Source organism: Octopus bimaculoides, chromosome 2, assembly GCF_046866305.1.
Source record: "Octopus bimaculoides isolate indiv1 chromosome 2, ASM4686630v1, whole genome shotgun sequence".
NCBI lineage: Eukaryota > Metazoa > Mollusca > Cephalopoda > Octopoda > Octopodidae > Octopus > Octopus bimaculoides.
The window spans coordinates 93,378,145-93,394,236 of NC_142929.1; the positions used below are offsets into that span (position 1 = coordinate 93,378,145).

Here is a 16,092-nt window from a genome sequence, read left to right on the forward strand (position 1 = left end):
GTTACAAAGTGTGCTCACTACACCGCTGGAATACAAGCAAGTGAACAAACCAGTGGATTTCTTTGCCACATTACCTAAAACCAAAGAGGTTAAAAAAATTGAATATATAAACATTGAAGAAGATGTAATGCTGGCTATAAATGAGGTTGACACAAACTCAGCAGCTGGCCCGGATGGGTTTCCAGCAATCCTACTCAAATCATTCGAGTGAGCTCTTACAAAACCACTGCAGCTTCTCTTCCAGAGCTTCCTTGCAAGCGGTAAGCTCCCAGACAAACTGAAAGAAGGGATAATATGTCCTATCTATAAGGGAGGAAGCTGAGCAGATGCTAAGAATTGTAGACCTATCTCTCTGAGATCATATATCAGTAAAGTCATAGAACGAATAGTCCGCAAGAAACTAATCACATTCCTAGAAGAAAATGACTTACTGACTGACACCCAGCATGTATTTCATCCAGGTAGCTGTCTGACACAGCTCTTGCAATACTGGGTATTAAAACAGCTGCTGAATGACTCAAGCGATGGACAGAAAGACCGATTTTATGACACCCTCTTGCAGACTACCTCGTTGACGAATGACGAGGACCTTCTATTTGTGGCTGGTGACTTCAATGGACATGTTGGGCAACATACAGGGGGCTTCCATGGTGTATATGGAGGCTATGGTTTTGGTTCCCACAATGAGGAGAGAACCAGGCTGCTGGAATTCTGCGATGCAAATGACCTTATGGCTTGCAATACTAACTTCAGGAAACCTACCAGTCACCTACCATTCTGGCAGACACACTAGCCAAATTGACTACATCCTCGCCAGAAAAAGGGAAAGATGGCTGCTTATAAATGCCAAAACCTTCCCAGGCGAAGAATGTACCCCACAACATAGACTAGTAGTTAGTGAATTCAGGATCAGGACAAAGTGGTTTCCCAGAAGACGACCAGCATGGAGAAGGGTCTGGAAGCTTAAAGATCCTACGTATAGACAGAGATTTAGAGACGTATTACTTGAAGCCTTTGACGAAATAGAAGGGGATATAGCTTCACACGACGTAGAAGCCAACTGGAGGTTTCTACGGGGCAACCTGCTGAGGGCCACTGACCAGATCTGTGGATGGTGCAAAGTCCCCTCTCGACCCAAAATAACGTGGTGGTGGAAGAATGTTGTTGACAGGGCTATTAGACAAAAGAAACAGGCTTGAAAGGACTGGAAGAACGGTGGTAGCAGGGAATTGTATCAGACTGTCAGAGGGGAAGCTAGGAGACAGGTTTATTTAGCCAGAGGGGAAGCAGATAAGAAAAAATTTGCCAATGTTTTGTGCCGTGAGGACCAAAGACTTGAGGTATTTTTTGTTGCAAGACAGTGTGTGAGAGAATCGTGATGTCATAATAGAGAAATGTGTCCGCATGGATGATGGTTCACTCGCACCAAATGTGGTTGCAAAGAGAGAAGTTTGGACACGCCACTATGAAAGGTTGCTCAATAAAGAGAAAGAATGAGAGAAAGAGAGTCTGCTGAATGTCGACCCAACAGAGGTACCAGCTATCCGAGTTGACAGTACCATGGTAGATAAAGCAATTAAGAGTATGAAGACAGGGAAAGACCCTGGCCCATCAGGAATCACTGCAAAGATGCTCAAAATATCTGGTAGTGTCAGCTATAGCCTAGTCACCCGTATAGTTAACCAGGTGATACACAAAGGAGTCATGCCCAATGACTGGTGTAGCAGCACCATAGTCAACTGCTACAAAGGTAAAGGTGATGCTTTAAATACAAATAATTACAGAGGTATCATGTTGGATCAGGTAGTGAAAGTCATGGAGAGGGTCATAGCCCAACTAATTAGGGAGAGAGTTTAGATGAGATGCAGTTTGGGTTCATTCCAGGGAAAAGCACCACTGATGCTATATTTCTGGTAAGACAGCTGCAGGAGAAATACATAGCCAAAGATAAACCTCTGTACCTGGCTTTCGTTGACATGGAGAAAGCCTTTGACAGAGTTCCCCACTCCCTTATGTGGTGGTCAATGAGAAAACTAGGGATAGATGAATGGTTAGTGAAAGCTGTGCAAGCCATGTACAGGGATGCTGTCAGTAAGGTGAGAGTTGGCAATGAGTACAGTGAAGAATTCCGAGTAGAGGTAGGGGTCCACCAAGGTTCAGTCCTCAGCCCCCTCCTATTTATCATAGTCCTCCAGGCAATAACACAGGAATTCAAGACAGGATGCCTCTGGGAGCTTCTCTATGCTGATGACCTTGCGCTAATTGCTGAGTCACTATCAGAACTAGAGGAGAAGTTTAGGTGTGGAAGCAAAGACTAGAATCGAAGGGCCTTAGAGTCAATCTAGCTATATATATATATATATATGTACTTGTTTCAGTCATATGACTGCGGCCATGCTGGAGCACTGCCTTTAGTCGAATCAAATCGACTCCAGGACTTATTCTTTGTAAGCCTAGTACTTATTCTATCGGTCTCTTTTGTCAAACCGCTAAGTTACGGAGACCTAAACACACCAGCATCGGTTGTCAAGTGATGTTAGGAGGACAATTACAGATATACAACATATACACACACACATACACATACATATACATATATATGACAGGCTTCTTTCAGTTTCTGTCTACCAAATCCACTCACAAGTTTTTGGTCGGTCCGAGGCTATAGTAGAAGACACTAGTATATGTATATATATGTTTATATATATGCATATATATATATATATATATATATATATATATATATATATATATATATGCATATATATATGCATATATATATATATATATATATATATATATATGCATATATATATATATATATATATATGCATATATATATATATATATATATATGCATATATATATATATATATGCATATATATATATATATATATATATATATATATATATATATATATATATATATATGCATATATATATATATATATATATATATATATATATATATATGCATATATATATATATATATATATATATATATATATATATATATATATATATATATATATATATATAGAGAGAGAGAGAGAGAGAGAGAGAGAGAGAGAGAGAGAGAGAGAGAGAGAGAGAGAGAGAGAGAATAACTGGTGTACCCTGTAATTCTCATTATAACTGCCACAAAAGGTCTATTTTCCATCAGGAAAAAGTACAAAAAACTGTCAGCTGGAAGAGGGAGAGATATGTCGGAGGTTGGCGAGAGAGGTTGTTGCGAGAGGTTTTCGGATGTTGTCGAGAGAGATTTTCGGAGTTTGGCAAGAGAGGTTGTCGTAGGGAGAGGCATCTTTGTTCCAAAATTTCAGTCTTGCTGGGCTTCATGATACACAATGTTTTTCATTCTGCCGTTGGGTGCATAGATGAATATATTTTCTGGATTTCCAACTCTAGAGAATCTGACATAGAGCTGCCCATGAGAAAGAGCAAGATTGGGACACACTTATTAAATACGTTCTGGAATCAAAAATTTATCTACTGTCATTGAGAAAGTTTAACTGGAAAAATGCAGAATTATCAGAGTTATGGGCATTCAAAGTGTAATCAAATTTAATTGAAAACTCTGCATGCATTACCAGCATTTAGTTATTTGGAGATGTTAAAAAATGTCTATTAATGCAATGTCTAAATTAATTTCAGCAATATGTATATAACTGTTTAGATATTGAAGTAGAGTAGACAAAGAATAATTGTTTCATTTAGTAAATATCAATCATAATGAATTGGAGACTTGTTTGAGATCACATTAGAGCAGCTTGTGAAGTAGAAGTACCCACTCATACTCTTACTCGTCATGGCATTTTAAAGGTTAACTTTATCAAGGCTAATATATAAATGTAGTATACATAAGTGCAAAAAAGTATATATGTATATAGATGTATGAATGAAGTCTTTAAGGTTTAAGATTCAGATCAAGAAAGTGCAATAATAAGACTTAGCAGTTCAAAACTGAGTAGTGAAATGCAGAATTAGGTCTGCTGATCGTGAGAATTGAACATTGATCACTTCGCTAAAAATTGACAATTGTTAATGCAAGTGCTATGGGTGATTTCCCTTGGGTGTTTAAATAAAATATATTAGTTATATGTAGTTGATATAAGGATCCCTTCCATGGGACCTATTATTGACTTTTTCAACAATCTAAGTATGTCATGAGGTTTCCAGAATTGAGTTCTACTCACATGTCAAGTTTCATCAAAATCGATAAAATGATGTAGGACGGGTTAGCTAATATAGCTTAAATGTAGTTTGTCCTTCTGTTGAAATGTAATTTCATAAAATTTCTATATCTTTGTGCATCTAAAGATTGCTCTGCAATTTATATTTGATGTGATGTTCACATTGCTTAATTAAATGGAGTCACATGAAACGATCGTACTGCATTAACTTTGGATATCCTTGTTGCTTATTTTGACTTTAATCACCTTATTTTGAAACTGTATGGATAATACCATACTTAATTCTAGTGCCTAAACTTAAATACCATATTTGCCTGAATCTATATATATATATAGATAGATAGACAGATGGACAGATAGATAGATAGATATGACTAAATTTACATACACTTGTATGTATGCGTACATAAATATTAGGTATTTACATATGCACATTCAGACACCAAAAGTTCACAAAATCATTAAAACAAATATACTTTCCTTGAAACATTATAGGGTAAATGAAATGATTAAAAATTTCATTAACCAACCAGAATTCATTGACCAACATGGATCTATCTATATTAACTTTTTCTTAGTGGTGATGGGTAAAAAGTGTAAACGCATATATATATATTTATACATGAATGTATGTGTGAGTGTGCATACATATTGTTTTCACGCATGTACATGTGTATGTATATATGCGTACATATGTATATGCATGGATATGTGTACGTGTGAATATATGTATATGTGTGAGTATATGCATGTATCTCTGTGCATATGTATGGGCGTACAGATGCATATATGTATGTGTGTATATGCATGCATGCGTACTTGCATGAGTCTAGGACATTTACCCCCCATGGACAATAACCCCACCAAAGACAATTATCCCTAAGAACAACAGATGATGATTTAAAACTTCTTGATATATTAGAGAGGGGGTAATTAACCAAGGGGGATGATTGTCCTAGGGGGTAGTTGTTGTCGGGAGGAATTGTCCTATGGGGGGTAATTGTCCTGATATGACTTACATATATACAAATTTTTTAAACTTTATTTATACCTTATAAATGAACATTCCATTCTTTTATTAACTATAAACTTATCTTATTTATATTTAAACTTACTGCATCATCTCTATTTAATTTATTCATCTATTGTTCTAATTCTATTTACCTACTATATCTCATCTCCAGTCAATCTGCAAACCCATTGCCCGAACAAATAACAAACAGTATCATAAACAAATCATAAACAGTATCATTCAGTCTGCTATAATGAATCCATAAACACATATAAAACATCTAAGGGTATATTTTTTTCCCTCTGAAGATATTATGCTCAAGTCATATAAATTTAACAGTTACTTAATATTTACTGAGTATTAACTGAAACAGGGATGATAATTAATTTGCTGTAAATAATAAACCATTATCAACTTCATAATCTCCATTTTTTTCCCTTCTTTCATATGATATATATATATATATATATATATCATCATCATCATTTAATGTCTGTTGTCCATGTTGGCATGATATACATACATACATACATACATACATACATACATACATACATATATATATATATATATATATATATATATACACAAGAGAAGACTGAAGCTTAATATACTCCACTGGATGTGCAATGACAGTGTACATGTTCAAGAGAACGTTAGTGTTTTGAACAAAAAGTTGGATGTAAGACAAATTAGATGCAGTGTACAAGAGAAAAGACTGCTGCTTTGGTCATGTGATGTATATAGATGTAGACAGTTGTATACAGAAGTGCCAGTCACTTAAAGTGGATGGTATTTGTGGAAGAGGGAGACCCAAGAAGACATGGGATGAAGCATTGAAAGCAGATCTCAAAACACTGAGCCTTATGAAGGAAATGATTAAGGGCCCATTGCTGTATTCAAGAAGACCTGTCCACCACAGCTGAATTGATACCAGACTGGTGCCATGTTAAAAGCACCCAGTACACTCTATGGAGTGGCTAGCATTAGGAAGGGCATCCAAGCAAAGAAATCATGCCTGAACAGGCAATGGAGCCTGGTGCAGCCCCTGGCCTTACCAGCTCCGTTCAAGTCATCCAACCCATGCCAACATGGAATACAGACGTTAAACGATGATGATGATAATAGTATATAAATTTGTTGACATTACATTCTTCTCTTAAAGGTGACGGATGCTGCTTTTCAAGTTCGAATGGAGTCTTTTGAAACTGACACAATGGGTGAATTTAGGAATATGGAAGATAACACAACTACATCAGGTACCTCAGCTTCAGGTAAGTTAAGTTGTTTGCTATTGATATGGAAAAGTATGTTGTTCACTATCATTTTCATACAGTTCTTACATTCAAGAAAATGTTATTTTCAAAAACTACAGAAAATTTGTCCATGTCAAAATAAGGACTTATTGGAATAAATGAGTCTTGAACTCTGCTGACAACTCATAAAATAATACAACTAAAACTTTTAAAAGCAGATGATTTTTGATAATGAAAGAATTTGGACAATAAAAAACTTTAAAAAACTAGCAGCTCTAATAATCACTAGACAGCATCATTGAAGAGCTAACAAGATATTGTCAAAAAACCTATAAGTCAATGAGAGGAGAGGAAAATGTCCCTGTATCTTTCTACCAATCTGAGAGTTACACTTAATAGAGATGCATTAGCAGCCCAGTTTGCGAAAAACTGCAATGGTCAACTACCAGTTGACATTGAGAGTAGGAAATGCTGCAATATCACAAAATTGTGAAACAATCAGCACATTTCAAGAAATTAAAAGCAAATGAATGTATAAGTTAGCCATTCACAAAATTATAGAAAGCATGAGTAAATTTCTGCATGTGCCATTGAAGCTCCCATAATTGACATTGTGCAAGATACACAGGGCAAACAGTGACAAAGAAATTTAATTATTTTCAGATGATTATATGTAATCAACTTCACTGAATTTGAAAAAAGTTACTGATTTTTTTTTTTTCTTACCATCATATCACAGCTTTCCATAAACCTAAACTATCATATATGGAAACACCTACAGTTCTGGCTGTTTTATCTATGGGCTATAAACGAAATTTAGTCAAAAGAATTGTGAAAAACAAAATCAAAGAAACAGGTAAGAATACTTTACGATTTTTTAAAATGTAATAATTTTTTGTTATACAAAACTAAACTATCCAGTTTTTGTACAAAATTCATCATTGTAATCATTGCTGTATTGACATATGTTTGTTCAATACAGTATACACAAGACAGCAAATCACAGTGTTTTAATTCATTTTTGCCCTTTATCATATCGTCTTTGAAGTATAAATTTATATGATTATATCAGATAATTTTGGTTAAATTCTCCCTTTACCCACCTCTGCTCTTAGGTCTCCCAAGATCCTTAAACAATATAAATTTTTCCCAAGCTATTTTGCCAGATGCAGTTTCATCACCTTTTGGAGATTGTAGCTTCTTCAGACCCCCTATCACATAGTTTATTCTAATCTACCAAAATGAGTTTTCTTCTTAATATTTCATTGAAAAATCTAGCATTTGCCTTTTAGTAGAAGATTCATTCAGTTGCTTATATACAAGAATTCAATGTCAGTACTGTAAACCATCAAACTATACATTAATCTTTGAATAATCTGGTTTCCTACCATCAAGTTGTTCAAGGTAAAGCACGTATAAGATTTCAGCAACTTCTCTGAAAATATATGAGAGGCATAATCTTAAAAAATACTAACATGCATACATAGAAGTGTAATATAATTGTCAGAACCAGAGCTCAACTAGCAGTTGCTTTTCATGATTGGGATTGTATCCTGTTATTTTGATTTGAACTAAAAATATGAGATGCCATGAAATGAGGTTGATAACTTCTGATTAATGTTCTAGTGATGAAATACTTCCTTCCAAAAAAATTTCATTTCTTGAAATTCCAGCTTCAAAATACAAATAGAGGTCTAACAAAGGAGGAGTATTATTATGAAAATAATGGATAAATGTGAATGTAACTGAATGCTAGATTGTAATTACCTAAATATTTTACACAAAATCTAATTTATCTGTGCATGTTTTTTTTTCTTTTTTGTTTTGAAGGATCTTGTTTTGCACAAGCATCAGATTTACTTGATGCAGTCGAGAACAGTCCTCATTTGAATGGTGGTGATGATATTGAGGATGTAAGTGACAAAGAGGAGCCTGTCCAGACAGCAATAAAAAATGACTCTGAAATGTCTGCTAGTAAGTAATAAATGATAACTCTACTATTTCTCCACACTTTGAAATGATTGCTAGTAAATAAGAAGTGATCCTTCTTCTATCTATCAAAGTGCTGACAGTGAAGTAGCTGTTATTAAGTAATCCTTCTTCTAATGTCTCACATTGACACTAGATTGTTATTGCTCACAAAGAAAGGAAACATCTACTTTTAAAACTTTATAAATGTCAACACCATATCATTTTCAGTTTTAAAATAAATCTCTGTAATCCTTTCCAGTAACCAGAAATCGAAAATGGAATATGGTTTTCAGAGTGGTATATAAATGTCATCATCATTCAGGTGGAATGAAGGCTGAGACAGATTAAGAAATTATATATTGAGGAGTGAGTTTAAATGGTTAGCTTATGGGACTAGCTGTTAGTAAATAATACATTTAAAAATATTAATGGTGAATGAATGTATGAAAGATCAAAAAACAGAGAATCTCAACTTAGCAATGCATCGTTTGGTATTGGACAAGATACGTAGAAGGAATTCAATAGAACAGAAGGGAACACGTGAGAGGATTGTTTTTATAGTATGCTACAACCGGAAGTGGGGTTTACTTTGGAGAAATGGTACAAGGCTGGCATGTATTATGCATGTGTGGATGTGTGTGCATCTGTTTTTGTTTACATTTGCACTTCTCTGAATACCACAAACTACAAGTGGTGATGTTGTTAGTTCTCCTGTTGAAAAATCATCCACTCACTTTGTACTTTCAAACACTTGTAAAATTATGGGTTAGTAATAGGAAGGGCATCTAGCCATTAAAACAGTACTTAAGCAATAGCTTTAGCTAATCAATGCCAGTATGGAAAAACATGCATAAAAACGATTGAACAAAGCTCTTTGTATATTGTGTTTAATCCAAATTTGCCTCTTCCACATTGAGAATAATATCCATAATTCAGATTACATGGTTATTTTTTCCTGTTCAATTTGTTACATATGTCCATGATTGGCAATTGTAAGCAGATGTACACTGATATATTTGCTTAATGATGATTGCAAATATTCCAGGAAAACATCAACACTAAACAGAGTCACAACTGACACAGCTGTTTTAGTTCAATGTCAATCCCACTCAAACAAACCTAGGATCAAATGCATTCAAGCTATAATCATCCCATCTTATTTTCAAGAATTACATTATTCAATGTGTCCCTCCTTTTTGAGTTAATAGGGTTTGAGTTGATAGAGCCTTGACTGCTATTTCTAGCAGGTTGAGAATCCACTTTGAAGTGCCCATGTTAGCTTCTCTGGAAAATTGTTATGGTATGATGGATTGATAATTCATATCCTGACACTGACAGAGATTCTTTAGTTTTAAATAAATACCAAAATGAGGCACAGTTCATTAGTGTAATTAGTGAAAACATTGTACAATTTATAAATACTTTGTTAGTTTGTAGCATTGGGCTAAAATCCTCATCTGGAGAAAGAGACTAACTCTACCCAAGATAGTAATATTTTTCATTTACTCAAATCTGAAGGGGCCAGAACAGATTTCTTGTTTGTTTGATTTTTTTAGTATAATAATGTTTTGGAACACAACTTAAGAAAAAGTATTTTTTAAATATCTCTGAGAAATGTTCATGCATTAGTAACTAACATGTCCACATGGAACCTTGGGTGAATTGGTGTGAATGAAATGGAATATTTTTCTTGTGTAACAGTTGATACTGTTTTAATATTTAGAATTTATTACTGTATTTATTATATTTCATCAACGCATAACCATTCAATTATATATTCATTTATCCTCTCATCTTACATTACATTTCAGTTTATTTATTTTCTGTCTTTTTTTTATTTTTTACAGCAGCAAGTGCTGATTTAATTGCAGAGAATACTATGCTAAAAGAACAAAAGCTTTGTAAAATCTGTTTGGATGAAGAACTGAGTGTGGTATTTTTACCATGTGGCCATTTGGTCAGTTGTGCATCATGTGCAACTGCTTTCAGTAACTGTCCTTTATGTCGGAAAAAGATTCATGGAATGGTGAAAGTATTTTTCTGAGTTATAACTAGATATATCTTTCTACCCTTCATTTCCTCAAAAAGCACCTAATCACAAAGCAAGGCACTCTGCTAAATGCCACTCCATGAATAGGAGACAGTTAAAAATATCATCATCATTTAATGTTCGCTTTTCCAAGCTGATATGGGTTGGACATATATATATATATATATATATATATATATATATTGTTGCGTGAGGGAGGAAAAAGACAACAGAAAACGAAGCAAAAGGGAGAAAGAAATACAGAGACCTTACCTGTTGACCATGGCGGGATGAGCGATCACTGACCAGATAAAAACACAACCTTTCACACGCACCATCACTCTTCGAAGTGCCCGCATGTGCTTTGTGCCCACGCATGCCACCGTGGGTCTTCTGCCGGCCCCTGCAGTCTTCACTTCCGTTTGCCTCATCTGCAATCCTCTCCACCAACACCACATAGCTCATCACAGCCCATAACACTACAATACCACATGCCACCCTGATCTACAGATCATTCAACCGGCTTTTAGAGTTTTATATAAATTAATACGATTATGCAAAAAAAGAAAAAAATAATTACCCTACCATCACCACCCCAATTCCAAAACTTACCTCTTTGGATACTTGTAATCCTCATAACCAACAGTATGCCAATTTTTTTTTATGTATGTGCGTGTATTAAGATATAATTAAAGCAATACGTATACACCCACGTATATATATATACACATATACACATACAACAAAGCCTAATGGTGTGAATTTTCAAAAACTCCTTTAGGAACAAACAGTTTTCACAATGAATTCCAATTTAATCGGAATCAACACGATTTGAAGCATATTTGCAGAAAAATTCACTAAGAAATATTTAATTTTCTCAAGGTTATGAAGAAGCAAATCTTTGGGACACAATTGTGTAGATATGCCGAAATATTTATATATGTATACGAGGATGTATATACGGGAATTATGATGTAAGCACGTGTTTACATCATAAATCCGCCAGCGGTTGGTCTGACTACAAGCTATATTTAATAAATTATGTTTCATTACTATTATTTCTTCTTACAAGACAAAAGTTATTTTAAGTAGCGGGGACTTCCCAAGCACACACACGCATATGCCCACGCACACACACATACATATTACATACATGGAGAGAGGTTATTACAACAGTAGTGCTTACATGTATATACAAACAGGTAGGAAGTTTCCTATTCCATTTACTCAAAAGCGTGTGTAAGTAACTGGTACTTCGAAACTTCAACATACTGTCGGACAAGTCTATTTCTGTTTCTATACATCTCGTATTTTTGTACAATTTTTGAAAATCACAGTTGTTTTTAACACACTTCCTTTCGCCTAATTTTCCGGAATCTCCGTATCCGAAAACGGGTGTTTTGAGCAAAAATAAAAATGGGAGGAAATGGTGGGGACGGGAGGAAGCCTTTCCGAAATCTGTGCAAGAGTGTGAGTATATTGATTACATTATGTTATCGCAGTTTTGTGAGATTTGGCTGTTATTTCTAGCATGTGGATGGCCTGCTTGAAGGCTTGAGGGTATATATGCGTGTGTGTATGTGTGTGTGACAGAGAGAGAGAGAGAGAGAGAAAAGGTGTGAGCTGATGTGCGTGTATGTGAGGGAGAGAAAGTGACATTAATTTATTCTTCCTCTTTTTTGAGTGAGTGATTGACTGAGAGAGAGAGAGAGAGAGTAATAGCGTAACACCCTCTCTCTCTCTCTCTCACACACACACACACACACACACTTTCCGTCTCTCTCTCACACACGCATCAACACCCCTTTCTCGAAGTTATTTATAGTGAAGGGGACTTTCCAAGTACACACACGTGGGAGAGAGGCTATTACAACAGTAGTGTTTACATGTATATACAAACAGGTAAGAAGTTTCCTATTCCATTTACTCAAAAGCGTGTGTCGGACAAGTCTATTACTGTTTCTATACATCTCATACTTTTGTACAATTTGTGAAAATCACAGTTGCTAGTAACACACTTCCTTTCGCCTAACATTTGTAATAATTTCCTTTTATGATTTTTGTTTTCCTCTGTAATATTGTTTGTCTGATGTAACCGGTTCACGTAAACTTATAGTTTCACACTAGACACGATTTCGATACTAAATAACTTTTTTCCCGCGGTTTTTGGGGGTGCAATCGTCTTAGTTGGCTTCGTAAGCTGTCGGAAATGCATTCTTTCCTCGGAAAACGGAGGAGGTACGGTGAGGTGGAACCTCGGAACAGGTGCAACAGGTGTAAAAAAATGTGTAGGAAACGAATATGAAAACAAAAATGTGCGGAAAGCAATGAGTGGGAGGATTTCGGAAAATTCACAGGTAATTTTGTATAAGTACCTTTCAAACGACATACATTATGGTTATTGTGGTGTATGCGTGCGAGTAGATGTAATCGGCCTACCTCGGTTTTCCTTCCAAGTACGAGTCTGTCCTGCGGTATCCGATCTTCGCGGCTCGCCTGACCCGAAGAACGCTAGAAATAGCAGCTGCTTCTCCCAACACCTAGACGGTCGCTTGGCACGTCCTCTCCTCACAACAACCCCGTTCGGAAAAGGGCACGAAATCTCGATCGAGGCTCCCTCTGCCCTTCTTCCTCTTCCGGTCAGCTCCCCAGTCTCTGACGTCATACCACACGCCACCCTGATCTTAAAGATCACGTCCGCCCCTACTCCACTTCGAAGTCCGTCATCCAACCGGGCGGGCGCCTTACACGTCGAGATCTTCTCAAGCCAGGTGCTTCGTTTCCATCGCGCTCTTCATCCGACGAAGTGGCTGTCCTGCGCAGGTCCAGCACGTGACGCAGCATTCCATCCACGGATACATTGTTTCTGGAATTGACTGCCGTCACTGTTCCCCTGCCCCATTGCGACATGCAGCGTGCCTTCGGCGGCTTGACCCAAACTTCCTCCCCTACTTTCACGCCGGCGGGTCCCTTCTCTTCCACGCAGTACTCCAGCGTCTTACTGGGATGTCTCCATTCATACTTGAACACTGCTCTGTGCGGCACAGATTCTTCCGCTTGTCCGGATCGGGGAAACATGTTATATCAGAAGACTGCTTCCAGGGGCGAAATGTGCCCCCTTTCAGCCATGGCCTTGATCGTTCGATGGTGCCTCTCAACGATTCCGTTGCCACTCGGCCTATACGCTGCTCTGAACAATCGTCGCACCTTCCACTGGTCGAGCATCTCCCCCAACACTTCCAAGCGAAACGCTGCCCCGTTGGCCATTAGAAGTTCTTCCACGGGATCCCTCTCCAAGAATATCCCATTCAAAATGTGGGCAATACATCAGCAATGCCTGTCCTCAACTCCCTCCAAATGGCTAGCCGGCTCGGCCCGCAGTCGACCATGCTGAGATACGTTCCCTGACGGTAGTGCATCACATCCACAGCTAGTCTCCTCCAGTTGCGCTCTACTGAGAGGTTCCCTTGCTCATGCCCACCCTGGGTGGGGTCAATGGACTGGCATCTGTCGCAGTTCCCGACCACTTTCTTGACGTTTCTCCTAGTGACGTCAGCATCGATCATCTTTGCTAGATACAGGGTCCTATCCACCCCCAAGTGGTGCATAGCATGTAGCTCCTTCAGTTCGGAGTCACCCAGCCGACACGCTGTCACTATCCCTTTCCTTGCTTCCTCTGGTTCCTCCAGCCATGCCCTTTTCACCCTGGTCAGTGCGTTCGCCCTGTTTCTCTCCGAAGGCACGAAAACCACGTTCAGCTTTAGTCCAAACTCGGCGATCAGCTCTCCTAGAACTCCTAGGCGGCGTTTCACCAACATCTCCGCGGCGCCTTTCGTCCGGACTCTCTTCTCGCTGGTAATCAGTTCCTACCTAGCCGACCACGGTGGCCGAATCCGTCCGGATCTCGATCGAGCGCAGCCCCCATCTCAGGGCCAAGTTCACCCCTTTCAGCACCGCGTCTAGTTCGGCGACATTGATGTGGTTGAAGTCGTCCGGTTTCTATAGCCAGGCCGCATCTTCCACCTCAGCACCTTCAATCTCCAACACAACCCCTATCGCTATACTGCTAGCATCACACCAAACCGTCCTGCATTCCATCTTGGGCACATACCAGTTTCCCCTAACCGCGTCTTCCGCTCCCGTCCTCTCTAGGATTTCCCGCATCATCTTCACCGTCGCCTCTCTCACCTTGTCACCCCAACTCTCCCCCTCTGCTCGTCTCTTGGTGTAACTGCACGCTGTGCACAGCCATCCAGTGATTGGGTAGTGTCCAACCAACTTCTCACAAACCGAGAACAACTCTCTCCTGCTGACGCTGGAACTCAGCTCTGGGATCTCGTTTCCTCTCCGGAACACCAGCTCACCCGATCTGTCTTTTTGTAGTTTCACCCCCAGTGCAGTTCCCCCCACCATCAACTCTGGCGGCTTCGCAATCAGCCCGAACCTCTCCAGGTGTCTCACTACCTCGGTGGCTGGCACTGCAGTCTCGTCAACCAAAATGTCGTTGATGTAGGAACTGGTGGCCTTCCTTATATTTTCCTCTTTCCCTAGGATGGACTTGAGCACCATTGCCATGATTTTCGGAGGAGAATTCAGCCCAAAACCCAGCCTGGTTAAACAGTACGACCGGCCCTTGTAGCACACCAGCTGGTATCGCCACAGCTTGTTACTCACACGGAGCTGCAAATATGCCGACTTCAAGTCGACAATCGTCGCTGCCTTGGGCGACTGTCTCCACACACGTAACGTCTCACCGCAAACGTCCGTTGCCTCGCCTCCCGTGTGGCATGATATATGTTCGTTCAGCTCCCTAAAGTCCAGCACCGGTCTGACTTTTCCCTTCGTCGGCTGCACCACCGCCATCAGAGGCAGCACTCCGCTCACCACCTCCTCCTTCCACGGGACAAGGACTCCTTCCTTGATCCATCTCTCTACCTCCTCGTCGAACTCGACCCCGGCGTGACCTTTCAATGTATGCTGGTAGCAGCTCACCCTGTTCTTTAGTAGTGGGGGCTCGTCTTTCCATTGCCACTCTATCGTCCACCTCCGACCATCGAACGCCACCTGAAAATCTTTGTCCTCGATGGTGTAAGCGGCGCTGTCCCTGACGGGGCTCTGCTCACCCCGGCGGTCCCGACTCAGGGCGCACGATGCTCCCACACTTCCGAACGTGACCTCATCTCCTGCAATCCTAACACCACCAAGACAGTTGATGGCGTCCATCCCCAACACGACATCAACCCCGTCTATCACATGTTCGATCACGATCACCCGTAGCCTTAGCGCCGCGCCTGGTAACACTATCTCCAGACTGCAGCTGCCCTTGCAACCGTCAACCGCCCGGACGTTACTCGCCCCATCCCATTTCTTTGCTACCCTTGGTGTCACGAGGGTAGTCGTACAACCCGTGTCCACGAGGGCCTTGAACTTCGTTGCTCGGTAGGCTTCCTCACGCCTTTCTCCGGCCGTCGTCTGTCGGAACGCGTCACCGCCATCGCTATCGTTTTCCGTCCAACGTGCTGCGTCAACACGCGAGCTTGTGCTACAAGCTCGCTGAGCTCCAGCTTTCTCCCACCAGGCAACTGTTGCAATCAAATCCCTATGTCGTCAGGAAACCCACTCACAAACG

The 16,092-nt window shown here is 39.4% G+C and overlaps 2 protein-coding genes and 1 pseudogene across 8 annotated transcripts in view; 2 read left to right on the plus strand and 1 right to left on the minus strand.

Moving 5' to 3' along the window:
* LOC106879780 (baculoviral IAP repeat-containing protein 7) overlaps positions 1-10,679 on the plus strand; it is a 26,510-nt gene extending 15,831 nt beyond the window's left edge. For both annotated transcript variants that reach the window (XM_089347167.1, XM_089347166.1), the window contains exons 4-7: positions 6,373-6,481; positions 7,203-7,319; positions 8,294-8,437; positions 10,282-10,679. In XM_089347167.1, the coding sequence (XP_089203293.1) occupies positions 6,373-6,481; positions 7,203-7,319; positions 8,294-8,437; positions 10,282-10,478 (567 nt within the window). In that variant the 3' untranslated portion in view covers positions 10,479-10,679. The remainder of the gene's footprint in view (positions 1-6,372; positions 6,482-7,202; positions 7,320-8,293; positions 8,438-10,281) is intronic.
* A 684-nt stretch (positions 10,680-11,363) lies between these two features.
* The window catches only part of LOC106872101 (baculoviral IAP repeat-containing protein 2), a 53,139-nt gene continuing 48,410 nt past the window's right edge, over positions 11,364-16,092 (plus strand). Inside the window, exon 1 of one of the 6 annotated variants that reach the window (XM_014929484.3) lies at positions 11,364-11,933. The gene's annotated coding sequence lies outside the window, so the exon portion shown is untranslated. Of the gene's footprint in view, positions 11,934-12,127; positions 12,366-16,092 lie in introns of those variants that run through there. The other 5 variants (XM_089347173.1, XM_089347175.1, XM_089347172.1 and 2 more) reach the window with 5 other exon arrangements.
* LOC149137157 (uncharacterized) lies at positions 12,388-13,787 on the minus strand (annotated as a pseudogene).